General features: G+C 46.6%; 1 protein-coding gene and 1 pseudogene across 1 annotated transcript; both read left to right on the forward strand.

The window, feature by feature from the left end:
- Positions 1–275: 275 nt before the first annotated feature.
- LOC136991953 (proto-oncogene Mas-like) lies at positions 276–1,223 on the forward strand (annotated as a pseudogene).
- An 11,476-nt stretch (positions 1,224–12,699) lies between these two features.
- LOC136991954 (olfactory receptor 4S2-like) lies at positions 12,700–13,605 on the forward strand (the record flags this gene model as incomplete). Its single annotated transcript, XM_067295454.1, has 1 exon — positions 12,700–13,605. A coding segment is annotated over exon 1 (906 nt), but the record flags the coding sequence as incomplete, so codon positions are not given.
- Positions 13,606–13,957: the final 352 nt, after the last annotated feature.

The raw sequence follows: 13,957 nt of genomic DNA on the forward strand, positions 1-13,957 counted from the left end.
TACATTGTAATCTAGCTTTTCCTACATGCCACACACAATTTGGCCTCAGATACGGTGTTTTAAATGACACATAGAAGCTCTGGGCTCCAAGTCCAGACACAGCAATCCTTTCCTGAATCTACCTCTGGCTACAAAGAGCTGGAAAGGCATTGCAAACACCACCAGATGATCAGGAGAGAAAGTCACACGAGCTACCACCTCTGTGCTCTCTGCTTAGAGGTCTGTGTGAAATCAGAGACAGTGACAGATCAGTACTTCACAGTGAAGCCCTCATTATGAGTGCTAAAACTACATCAACCTTCCTTCCAAATACAACCAGCCTGGCTGAAGGGGCTAATTACAGTGGGACTGTGCAAAAGGCAGAGCCGTCATAGGCTCTCCTCAAGTTCATGGAGAGCTTCTGCCTCATCAGCTCTGCCTGTGGCATGGTGGGAAATGGCATGGTCCTGTGGTACCTCGGCTTCCGCATCCGGAGGAACCGCTTCACTCTCTACATCCTGAAGCTGGCTGCCGCTGACTTTGGCTACCTGCTCTGCATCACCATCGAAACAGTTCAGTACTTGATGCAGTTCAATGTGGGAGTGCAGTTTGGGATATTCCTCTTCCTGGATCTTTTCACGTACGGGACTGGCTTGTATCTCCTGACAGCCATCAGCATTGAGAGGTGCCTGTCTGTCTTCTGTCCCATCTGGCGCCGAAGCTATCGCCCAAAGCACTTCTCCGGCATCATCTCCGGCCTGCTCTGGAGCCTCTCGCTGCTGCTGAACATGCTGGGGTAAGTTTCTAGCACTGTTCGCCCCTCCAGCAACTGCCACATACTCCTCATCACCATTGGAGTCCTGGACTTCCTCTTCTGCACGCCCCTCATGCTGGTATTCAGCCTCACCCTCTTCCTCAAAGGCAAGTGCAGCTCCCAGCACCTCCAAACAGGCAGGCTCTTCACCGTGATTATGCTCACCGTCCTCTTCTTCCTCATTTTTGCTGTTCCACTGAGTGTCCTGATCCTCTTTGACTTCTGGGGTTATAAATTTCTCTACTCCCCAGAGACTGGTTTTGTGCTGTCCTGCGTCAATAGCAGCCTCAGTCCAGTTCTTTACTTCATTCTGGGCAGCTACAGGGATCGGAGGATTCGGCTCACCCTTCCAGGCTGGCCAATCCTTGAAGATTCAGCAGATGACAAAGATGAATGGGAAAGCCACAAAACAATAACTATGCCCTCTTAAATTCATCCCTTCTTTTGCCTGAACACCTTCTGCATTGGAGACAAAAGGAAAGAGAGAGGAAGACTATGAAGATTCCTTTAAACCATTGGACTCTAGAAATCGGGGCGGGGGGGAAGTGAACATAAGGCTTTAATTTAGGGTTATCCCAAGCCATGTTGCTAGTCTGCTACATTAACCCATATTCAAATGCCCTTTGTTCATTTAGACTCCTGCACAATATGGCATGAGAAGCAGGCTGCATAGCTTTCTAACTCTGCTTACTGTCACTGTCCTTGGGTGCTAAATTTATTAAACACCTTTTTAAAATGTATCAGCCTGGTCTTTGTTTGCTTCTTGCTTTCAACCTTCACGCTAACTGAGAGCAAAAATCTCAGCTCCTTCTCCATCAATTTTCTTGCTCCTAAAGCCATTGCATAGATCACATATTGTCAAAAGTGTCTGGTCAAAAATAATTTCAAAAACAATTATTTTTGGCAATAAACCATATAAGGGATCTCTCCCCACCCCTCAACATTCATTTTGGGGAAAAAAAAAAAAGGTTTTCTAAAAGAAATGTGGAAGGAAGAATGACCACAATGTATTGAAGGAAGGGAGAGCTATATGGGGATGTATGTTCTCCTCTGCTTGAGTGCTTTTCCCCAGGTGTCTGCCTGGATGCTGTCCCTGCTTACCAGAAGGAACAGGCCAACCTCCCTCCAGCCACAAACTGAAAGCTCTCCCTGAAAAAGGAAGAGATGCAGGGTGAGGCAGGGTGCAGGTTGTGGGAATACAAATGAAAAAAGGGATGTGAGTGTGTCAGAGTTCAAAGGAAGGAATCCTAAGGGAATAACGAAGAGAGACCCCCTGCTGCCACAAAACTCCCACCATCTGTGGGGCACAGGACTGTGTAGGAAGTTCCTCCGGGCAGAGAGAAGGGAAGACTGACAAATTCCCATCCCAAAGAAGCCACTAGAGGTAGGAGAGAACTTGGCTAGCCCTGACCTTGCAAAGGAGGTAGTAGGAGGTGCAGTGGGTCGACCACCTGATTTGCTGGCAAAGGTTGCTGGGTAGAGCCAAGCCCCCTTGCAGGCCAGAAGCACTCCTGTAAAACAGCAGCAAGCTGGGGAGGCAGTGAGGCTCTATCAGACACACAAGAGCCTGCGGGGGCAGCGAAGGAAGGCACACAGCAGGCGGTCCCCTTTCTCCTGGAGTCTGCTCCAAAGACCTGGGAGGGCCCTGTGAAAACCTGGCCAGAAGTAATCCAGAACATCTTCTGGAGGATCACAGGGGGAAGAACAAGGTGTTGGAGAATACAGGCAGGATTGACCTGTCAAGGACATCATCTCACTCTGAGCTCACCATGACTCTCAAGTAGTGTGACACATCCCTGCAGTAAAATGGGCTGATAGGGTTAATGCAAGAAATTCAGCCAAATAGAGAGCGGGGGCCAAAGCTGACTGCATGGTCTCTTGTACACTTTCCATGTCATCCGTCATGTCAGAGGTAATCCTCAATAGGCCATTCACTCTCTTTCTTCTTAAAAGAACAGATGTGATCTGAGAGGGGAAGTAATATGCTAATGCTACTTAAGATGACACAATTACGCGAAACTTAAAAGTACAGATACTATTTTTCTGCTTTTCCTGTTCAGCTTTGTAAAGTGCGAGTACATCTGCCCTGGCAGTTAACTGGTCAGGAATCTGGACTGTTATGAGCTGCTGCTTATCCCTTCCTGGGGATTTTTATCAGTTGTGTAAGGATACAAGGATATGGAAGAGCAGGGAGGAGAGTGCTGGAGGGTGAGGGAGGGAGAGAGGCAGTGGAGCAGTAAACACAGAAGGAAGCAGAGATTTGGGCCAGCAGTCCTTCACATTTTTTCCCCAAGAAACCCTGCAGTCTGTATTGCATCCTTATGGAAACTGGCCTAAAGCGGATTGGCCACACACTCCCTATATATATATATATATATATATATCTCAAGAACTCATCGTAATTCTTACTGGAAGTTTGCTCTTGGCTACCCGCATTCAGAACGCCCTTTCCAGGAAAAGCAGCCAAATCCTATCAGAGGTTGTCCTTTCTAGGCTGTGCAAGGTTGGACACCAACTTAACCTTACATTTTCTGAACACTAGATGGTTTCCGAGCTCATCGGGATTACCGTTCTTTTGAAACTGATCTCTAACAGGAAATAGCCTGCTAAAGACCATATCTCAGGAGAGAGATACTATCAAAAACCGTTTTTACCTGTTGTAGACAGAGTGCAGTCCAAACACATTTGTTAGCATGAAAATTAGAACCCTTGTACAAATTATACATATGCAAAGAGGAATTAGGGACACATTTGTCCAACAATTTTAAAAAGAACTGATGCTTTTTGTCATGTTCTGACATAGTGAATCGATCCCTGCAGCTCAAACCTGTCTCTGTCAGAGGCAAGGACTCCTTACAAAGCTTTCCTTGCTGGTGTTTCTGTCCCTGCTTTTCCCCTTCCTCTCCCATCCCTTAAGCAACCTTGTCACTTGGAAAGCTAGTATTTCCCAGCTGCATGATAGCTGGAATTTGTCCCCTCAACATCCCTCAGGACTTTTCATGAAGAGGTCGCTCTACACCAGCTCAAACTGAAGGAGAATTGAGCTCACAAAGTCTGGTTTTGTCTGAACATGGAGCAAGTTTCAGGGCATTCAGCCATGCTCTTGACTTCTAATCCTCTCTGTGTAGAGGAAATGACTCATGGAAAGAAAGTTCAGAAGACAAACAGGGCAAAAAAAAAAAAAAAATTTTAGCTGACAGAGATTCCTATTTTGTATAGATTGTTTCTGTCCTGGTAATCAGATGAATATTAGCACCCACTTAATTGTGAGATTTGGTGGTGGTGGTGGTGGTGTTCTCTGCTCTTCATGGATCTCGTGCACATTTGGTAATATATTTTCTCCATCTGAAAATCCATCTGATTTTTCTCAGTCCATTTTGGACTACCATACTTTTTTATGTAAGACACAGGAAAAATCTTTGCTGAAAGCTTCAGTGTGGGCTGAAAAAGGACAAAAAAAAGCCAAGGTTATTTGAGAAGAGCTAATTCCAGCCATGCTAGTCTGGTATTACACAGCTGCACTTGCTCTTTGGCAAGGGAATAACATGTCCTGCAGTGATTTCAGAGGGAGCAGGACCAGTCCCTATGTGATTCAATGAACTACATATGAGGATTTAGCATGCTTGGCATATTCCCCCGCAGCTGGCCTGCCCAAGTGGATCTTTTGTCATGCAAACAATTTATAGCATCCCCGTTACCCAATTCCACCCTGTAACATGTTTGATCTGTGCCCCAAGATGGCTCTTCATGTTCCACCTTTACCATATCGGCCTCAGTCCATCCTGTGCTTAATAAACTCCAGGCCTCAAGTGCTCCTCCCGTGCCATGCTCCTGACCTCATCAGACATTTGTGCTTGGGTAAACACCTGGCTGTTGGTCACAGCTTCTTACGGCTGCCTTGGGCCACACAAGAGCAAGGTTTTCATGTGAACTGCGTTTGTGTGAGCTCCAGCAAGGTGCAGAGGTATTACCTAAACCTACACATTCCCCCTGAGACTATCACAAGAAAGAGCAACACTTCTACCAGTTATGGTCATTTTCTCTTCTCTCGTATTGTTCAAGAAAACTTCATTTAGAGATAAAATAAGTGTAAAGTATTTAGGGTGGGAAGGATTTATCTTTAGTCTTGGTAAAAGCTAAGGGTAGGATTTAGGTCACCAGACTTTGGGTCCTCACAGTGTAGGTGTGCCAGGTGCCTAGGATCCCACTACAACCACAGAGATCCAGGAAATGCAGTCAGTGGAGCCGAAAGAACAACTGGATATAGAAGGAGGACAGCAGAGAGGTCTCATGGTTTCTAGTGAAATCTCTGCTAAAGCAATATTATAATCAACTGTCAAAGGGCTTCTCCAAACCTTGTTAACTGACATGAAATGGCTTCAGGAATACTGTTACTCCATAGAATTAAAACAAACAAAAAAGAAAAGTTTTGACCCCTGTTAGTTCTTTGAACTAGTGGGATAGCTCGCATGACTGCAATGCTGTCATGGATGGCTACGTGCTTTTTAGGAAAGACAGGCCAGGACAGCGAGGTGGTGGAGTTGCTCTTTATGTGAGAGAGCAACTGGAATGTATGGAGCTGTGCCTAGCGGTGGATGAAGAGCGAGTCGAGAGCTTATGGGTAAGGACTAAAGGGCAGGCTAGCATGGGTGACACTGCCGTGGGTGTTTACTACAGGCCACCTGATCAGGAAGAGGAAGTTGATGAGGTCTTCTACAGACAGCTGGAAGTAGCCTCACAATCCCAGGCCCTGGTTCTCATGGGGGACTTCAGCCACCCTGAGATCTGCTGGAAAGACAACACAGCTAGGCACAAACAGTCCTGGAGGTTCCTGCAGAGCATTGGTGACAACTTCTTGACACAGGTGGTGGAGGAGCCAACAAGGAGAGGTGTGCTGCTGGACCTCGTACTAACAAACAAAGAAGGACTGGTGGAAGATGTGAAGGTCAGGGGCAGCCTTGGCTGCAGTGACCATGAGATGGTGGAGTTCAGGATGCTGCGAGGAGGAGGCAGGGCACTGAGTAGGATCGCAACCCTGGACTTGAGGAGAGCAAACTTTGGCCTCTTCAGGGACCTACTTGGAGGAATGCCATGGGTTAGGGCCCTAGAAGGAAGGGGTGTTCAAGAGAGCTGGTTAATATTCAAACATCACTTCCTCCAGGCTCAAGATCAGTGCATCCCTACGAGTAGGAAGTCAAGCAAAGGGGGCAGGAGATCTGCATGGATGAGCATGGAGCTCCTGGTAAAACTCAACCAGAAGGAGAAAGTCTACAGAAAGTGGAAAGGGGGACAGGCCACTTGGGAGGAATACAGGAACATTGTCAGAGAATGCAGGGATGCAACGAGGAAGGCTAAGGCCCGTTTGGAATTACATCTGGCGAGAGATGTCAAGGACAACAAGAAGGGCTTCTTCAAAGACATCGGTAGCAAGAGGAAGACTAGGGAAAATGTGGGCCCTTTGCTGAATGGGGAGGGTGCCCTGGTGACGAAGGATGCAGAGAAGGCAGAGTTACTGAATGCCGCCTTTGCTTTGGTCTTTACTGCTCAGGCCAGCCCTCAGGAACCCCAGACCCTGGAGGCAAGAGAGAAAGTCTGGAGAAAGGAAGACTTTCCCTTGGTGGAGGAGGATCGGGTTAGAGATCATTTAAGCAAACTTGACTCCCACAAATCCATGGGCCCCAATGGGATGCACCCACGAGTGCTGAGGGAGCTGGCGGATGTTATTGCTAAGCCACTCTCCATCCTCTTTGAAAGGTCATGGAGAACAGGAGAGGTGCCTGAAGACTGGAAGAAAGCCAGTGTCGCCCCAGTCTTCAAAAAGTGCAAGAAGGAGGACCCAGGAAACTACAGGCCAGTCAGCCTCACCTCCATCCCTGGAAAGGTGATGGAGCAGCTCATCCTGGAGGCCATCTCCAAGCATGTGGAGGACAAGAAAGTGATCAGGAGTAGTCAGCATGGCTTCGCCAAGGGGAAACCATGCTTAACCAATCTGATAGCCTTCTGTGATGGAATGACTGGCTAGGTAGATGAGGGGAGAGCAGTGGATGTTGTCTACCTAGACTTCAGCAAGGCTTTTGACACTGTCTCCCATAGCATCCTCATAGACAGGCTCAGGAAGTGTGTTTTAGATGAGTGGACAGTGAGGTGGATTGAGAACTGGCTGAATGGCAGAGCTCAGAGAGTTGCGATCAGTGGTGCAGAGTCTAGTTGGAGGCCTGTAGCTAGCGGTGTCCCCCAGGGGTCAGGACTGGGTCCAGTCTTGTTCAACTTCTTCATCAATGACCTGGATGAAGGCACAGAGTGCACCCTCAGCAAGTTTGCTGAGGATACAAAACTGGGAGGAGTGGCGGATACCCCAGAGGGCTGTGCTGCCATTCAGAGAGACCTGGAGAGGCTGGAGAGGTGGGTGGAGAGGAACCTCTTGAAGCTCAACAAAGGCAAGTGCAGGGTCCTGCACCTAGGGAGGAATAACCCCATGCACCAGGACAGGTTGGGGGCTGACCTGCTGGAAAGCAGCTCTGCGGAGAAGGACCTGGGAGTGCTGGTGGACACCAAGTTAAGCATGAGGCAGCAATGTGACCTGAAACACACACAGTTCCAGCTGAACATGAGGAAAACTTTTTCACTGTGAGGGTGACAGAGCACTGGAACAGGCTGCCCAGAGAGGTTGTGGAGTCTGCTTCTCTGGAGATATTCAAAACCCGCCTGGACGCGATCCTGGGCAACTACTCTAGGTGACCCTGCTTGAGCAGGGGGGTTGGACTAGATGATCTCCAGGGGTCTCTTCCAACCTCAACCATTCTGTGATTCTATGAAATGGCTTCAGGAATACTGCTACTCCATAGAATTAAAACGAACAAAAAAGAAAAGTTTTGACCCCTGTTAGTTCTTTGAATGTTCTGGTGCAGACATTTTCCCTTCTTTCTCTGCCCTCAACTTAATTTCAAAAAATCAGATTTAGATCCATTCCTTTTAAATCCAGCCCTTCACTTGCTCACAAACTGTTTTAGTGTTAATTCGATCCACGCACCAGCCAACCCAGAAAGAGTAATGGAGGAAAAAAAGGAGGGAAGGATTGAGGGCAGGAGCCAAAAAAAAACAAAAAAAAAAAATAGAAAGTCTGGAGAGCTGGATGGAGAGGCAGAGTAATGCCCTTTCAGCCCTGCAGCAACAGGCAAGTGCCAGTGCCAGGAAGAGAGGTGACCCTCCCAGCAGCTACTGGGAAGACAGTGAGATAAGGTGCTGTGGCTGGGAGCTGAAAGCTTTCTCAGAAGCACTAGGGTGAGAGGCCTTGCATGGCACTGCGTAAGGGGAGCGAGGCATCCCCAGTGTGGGGCGAGACGGTGGTGGGGAAGAGATTTGGCACAGGGACAGGAGGGTGGCTGATGGCTCAGCAGGAGCTGTGTGCTGCAGCCACATAGGGAAGGGAAAAGCTCCTTACAAGCACCTTTCTCTCCACTGCCTGTACAGGCAGCCTAGGGCAACTAACTCATCTGGAGATGGCCATCTTGGGCGAAAGCTGGGAGAGATGAGTTGAGACGTCCTCTGGGGACAGCGATGGAGAGGCTCAGGCTGTAGGTGAGGAATTGGTGCTCTTCTCTACACACACAGAAGCACCACGCATCACTCCAGGACCCCTGTGTGTTGACCAGAGCAGCCGTGGCACCAGCTGAACGGTCCCCTAGGTGTTCAGGCCTGAAGGATGTTTCTATACAAGCCCAAAATAGCCAGGATGAAACTCATGCCTGCTGAGAATGGCCTCCCAGGAGCTGCCAGAATGCACTGGAGTCCTGCAGGCTTGGCCTCAAGTCAAAGTGAGGGAAAAGACTCCCTGTAAGGTTCAGGGTCCCAAAGACATGCCCAGCATCCTGGGTCACTCTACCTCCCTGCGCTCTGCATGCTGTGCATAGCCATGCTCTGTGCACCATGTCCCCTTCCACAAGGGGGGACCACGTAATGAGAAGAGGCACTGGCATGGTGTGCAGACAAGGATCGCTCTCACCCAGCTCCCTGGTCCCCAGCACAGCCCTGCTCGCAAGGGGCATGTCACCAGCTGAGCTGCTCCCACCGCAGTGGAGATGCCCTGGCTCTGCTGGGGGCTGAGCACTGCTGCCCACCTCCCCTCAGTCCCCTCTGCAGGCTGCCCCACCCTCCCACACCTCCTCGCCAGCAGGGATTTATACAGCAGTCTCTGCAGCAGTGTCTCTGGGCACTTGGCTTCCTTCTCCGCACGTTGCTTTCTCTGCAAACACTTGTCAGAAGGTGACTTTCCCAGAGCCATGGAGCCGGTGGTGATGGTTGCTATCAGGCCATTCCACATTTCCAGAAATTTCAGCAAAACAAAGGAAAGGACAGTAGCTGAGACAATGTCTTTCCTGACTTCCGTGAGACATAAGCTACAAATACACAGTAGAGTTGAGAGCCATGATGAATTTGACTTGGGCCTTGGTTGAGATGATATGCTGATATAAATCAGCATGTCTATTTGCTTCGTTTGTTTCATTTCTTAGGTTCACCTTTGACTGCAGCTGCTCAGGTTAAGAAAGATGGGGCCCATCATGACAGTGAGATTTGTCTGCCCTAAGTTATTTTGTTTAAAAGCTAGATGTCTATTTCACACCTAATCGCATCCTAAAATCAGTTCTGAGGTAGATCAGATGCATCTGCCGCCAGAGACATTCATTTTTTTTCCTCAGAAGAGCCTAGAGTGACTAAGTCAGGGTTAAATTTGCTGACTTCCATTGGCATTAAATAGGTGACGTCCTCCCTCAGTTTCCCAATTCGTAAATGAAGGATTTTTTTGACTGACTTGGTAGTTCACTGACCTCTGTTAAAACATGCAAATTCTTGCAAAGAGGCTTTATTCACTGGATTTCCAGTGATGAAATTTCTGGTGAGATAGGACTTGGAGGGTCATCAAGAGGTCACCCAGGACATCTTCTGTCCCTATAAAAACTTCATCGTAACCACTCCTGAGAGAAATGAGCCCAACCTGTCCTTAAAAGACTCCTGTGATAGGAATTCTTTACCATCCCTGGAGGATGGTGACTCTTCCTACAGCTTGAGGTTTCTTTCTGTTTTTCTTTAATGAAGGTATCTCTTTGACATTTTTTTTGGAATACACAGAAGTTTAAAAAGGAGAGAAAATATCTAGATTACAAATGGACTGTTTTAGCATTCACAATGCTAGGAAGCCAGAGCAGTGGACCTAATGGCCCTTTACACATGGGAAATCCATACAACTATCAGCTTGGAGTAAGGAAGAACTCCGAGAAGCGTTAGCTGCATAGGTCTATGCATATGCTTGTCCAGTTGAATATTCGGCTATTCCTTTGACTGTTATTTCTTATGGAGAAACCCTGAAATGCCTTTGTGATATCATTATAAAAGCATTGACTGACAACTGTTTCTTTAAAATATATTTACTTAAACTTTTCAGTCAAGACAGAACTCATTCTCCTCCTTTGCCCCTTTCTTTCACGCCTTCCCTTCACGAAGCCTCCACCCCTCCCTCCTCCAGCCCCAAGAGCCCTTCAGGTGGAAGATTTCCTGCGAGAGGGTTAAAGGTTGGTACTTAAATGGTTTTCTTCTCAGCCCTTTTTGCAGCTGCTGGGGTATGAAAGCATCATTCAGCACACCCAGGTCACATCATCCACACAGCCTATTAAACCACTTCTCACACAGGCAGGAAACATCAAGATACACTTGTGACACGGGAAAGCAAGTAATTAATTAGATGGGATTGGATTATACACTAACAGCCACCTCCTAAGCAAGTTTTGGAAGCTTTCCAGAAGCCATTCTACGTTCTTTAAAGGTGCTGTGCTCTAACACATTCATACCAGGGGAGACAGAAGTTGAGGAGATAAAGTTGTACAGCCCTTACACAAAATATTAGATCTCTAAACACAGGCGAGGTAAGTTTTGCAGCTTCTCTGGCTTCTCGCTTTGCTTCGCTTTGTTTGCTTTGCTTTGCTTTCCTCTTCCTTTTCCTTTCTTCTTGCACAAATGTGAAAATACAGAAAGGAACTTCCACTGAAGTTATCAACTGTCTCTAGTTGTCTTTGGCTAGAATCATATACAGAGCTAGTTCCACAGCTGCAGATTAGATTGCTTCGATATTATTCTTTTGTTTCCCATAACCAGCTGAGATTTCAGGGAAGAATGCATGCAGTAAGGAGGTGGTGCAATTTCTCACCCTTTTTGAGATGTTAAGAGTACACATGAGTTTCATTTTATTTTGCAGCTGATTGCATTATGTCATATAGCTCAGGTCTACCCCTGCAAAGGCACTTGAAGAGATAAGCCATAACTGGTGGCAATCCTCTACTGAATTAGTCATTCTAGTAATCCTCTTGGAGTCAGCAGTAAGAAACGGGTACCTGCAGCACATGATTCATCACATCTACAAGTAGACTGGTCAGGTGTAATATGCCTAGCTTAGGTACAGGTGCCTACATGACTTAAGGCGATGAGATGAGATCAGACAGATGGGTAGTTTGTTAAATGCAGTTTGGTGGTGATGGAAAGGACTTTATCAAGCAAGACCCATAGTCGAGCTGTCTGAATTGTGAATCAGTCCTTTTGTAGATGCACACCATGTTTTTAGCTCAGGAGTTTGCCATCTGCTGGTATTCAGGCATATAGTTTCCCCTGATCATTTCTCTCTTGGTCACTCCTTTCTGACTGCCTAAATATGGCCCTGCGATTGCTGTGGTATGCTTCCAGTCCTGCTCTGGCTTGGATGGAGCCCAGCTATTTCTTTTCGACTGGGTACTGCACAGCCATAAAGGTGTGCTCATTTCATCCCTGTCATTTATTCTGTTGAGAAGTCTATGTCGTTGCTCAGTAGAAGGAAGAGGGGTAGAAAGGATCATGACCTGGTAAGACGAGGGAGAAACTGACCTCCCGTTGTTCTTACTGATCCTTTTCCTTGTAGAAATATCTGAAAAGGAACCATCCATGTAAATTTTACCCTTCTGCTTGAAAAACTTTCATCTAGTGTAAGTACAACTGTAAGCATAGGAAAAGTCCCTAACTTTGCCCACTTCCTCTCTCGGCTTCACTTTGTGGGTTTGAAAGTAATCTTGGGTTTTCTAAGTTTCAGTGTTTCCTGTGGATGCTTGATCCCTTTGTGCCTGCACGAGAATTTCTGATTATGCTGCAGATTGAAGTAGTTGGTAGATAACTTGGCTTACCTGAATCATTCCGCCAATTCCGCCAATGTGAAGTACTACATTAAGTCACATGTGCAATTTTTTTCCCCTCCATGATAGATAACCTTCCAAGAACTCATTTTTCAGCCTGTGACATTTCATATTTACGTTTCAAAATGTATATACACAAGAGAGTTCTTTTCTCTGCATGTGGGTACATTTCCCTTCTAAACAAGAATTCAAAGATCATGTGTACTTATAAAGCAAATCATCATTCTGAGCAATATTTCCAGGTATTCTTAAAGACACCCATTTTACAAAGATTGCTGTCAGGGACTTTGTCTCCCCTGAGGGCAAACATACTGCATTATCTGCCTTGTAGTGCCCAAGGTGAACACTCTGGCCTTGTCCTTAGTGCATGGAAGGCTATCAGCCATGGAGCCAGTCCTTCAAGATCCTGGAGGACCAGGATTAAGGAACATATCACAGAGTGCACCTATCTCTGTGCCACCAAAGCCATGGTAGAAGCTTTGTACTGCGGAGAATTAAATAGCCGTTAAAAAAAAATACATGACAGAAACTAAACACTTCATAAGCTTAATACCAATCCTATATCTTTCTTGGTTTGTATCCACTTCTGATATAGAATTCATTACTAATAATGAAAAAAATGCTGATGAATCATGTGTCTGTCTTTATTTTCCCAGGTGTATAAGCTGTATATTGCGTATAGCCACCCAACGGATCAACATGGAGAACGTAAGCAGTGTGAAGGAATTCATTCTTCTGGGCCTTTCAAAGAACCAAGGGGTGCAGAAAATATGTTTTGTGGTTTTTTTTTTCTTCTATATTGTTACTCTGGCAGGAAATCTGCTCATCGTTGTCACTGTAGTTAGCAGTCAACGTCTGAACTCCCCCATGTATTTCTTTCTCTGCCACCTGTCCATTGCAGATCTTTGCTTCTCTTCTGCCACAGTTCCCAGAATGATTGCTGACTTCCTTGTTGAGAAGAAAACCATTTCCTTTGGGGGTTGCATGGCACAGCTATTTGGGTTTCATTTCTTTGGCTGCGCTGAGATCTTCATCCTCACAATGATGGCCTATGATCGCTACTTTGCCATATGCAGACCCCTGCACTACACCACCCTCATGACCAGGCGTGTGTGTGGCTGGATGGTGATGGGTTCATGGGTGGGGGGCTCTGTGCACTCCCTGGTGCAGACCCTCATAACCATTAACCTCCCTTTTTGCGGCCCCAACAAAATTGACCACTACTTCTGTGATGTCCAACCCCTACTACAACTGGCCTGTACTGACACCTATGTTGTGGGCATCATTGTCGTTGCCAACAGTGGAATGATTTCTTTGGTCTCTTTCTTCATCCTGGTCACGTCCTACATTGTCATTTTGTTATCCCTGAAAAGGCGAACGTCTGAAGCGCGGTACAAAGCCCTCTCCACCTGTGGGTCCCACATTACTGTGGTGATTCTCTTCTTTGGGCCATGCACATTCACCTACATACGCCCATCCAGCAACCTCTCGGAGGACAAGAGGGTAGCTGTGTTTTACAATGTCATCACACCCATGCTGAACCCACTCATCTACACACTGAGAAATGAGGAGATGAAAAGTGCCATGAGAAAACTGTGGAATAGAAAAGTCTGGAGTGAAAAGGGTGAGGTGTAGAACTGTGGTAACATTTTCTCAGGAGCTGAGAAAATCAAGTCTCTCTCACTATAATTCCATTTTGGAAAATTTACTGAAAGCTCCCTTTTGAAGAAAAGCTTGGTTTTAGCTGTTGCAGTAATTAGGAAGACGCTGAAAGTTCATGTTTTGATTGGAATGGCATTGTAAACTCTGTGACTAGCAGGGATTCCCTTTATGTTCTCTTTTTAAATAGCACAGGCCCAGGACTGGGGCTTCCAAGCACTGCTGAGACACCAGCAAATAAATAAATGAATGCTATCAAAAATATTAAAGTGTGTTCCAGGCAGAGCATCCCATTAGT

This window comes from Apteryx mantelli, chromosome 4, assembly GCF_036417845.1.
Source record: "Apteryx mantelli isolate bAptMan1 chromosome 4, bAptMan1.hap1, whole genome shotgun sequence".
NCBI classification, from domain to species: domain Eukaryota; kingdom Metazoa; phylum Chordata; class Aves; order Apterygiformes; family Apterygidae; genus Apteryx; species Apteryx mantelli.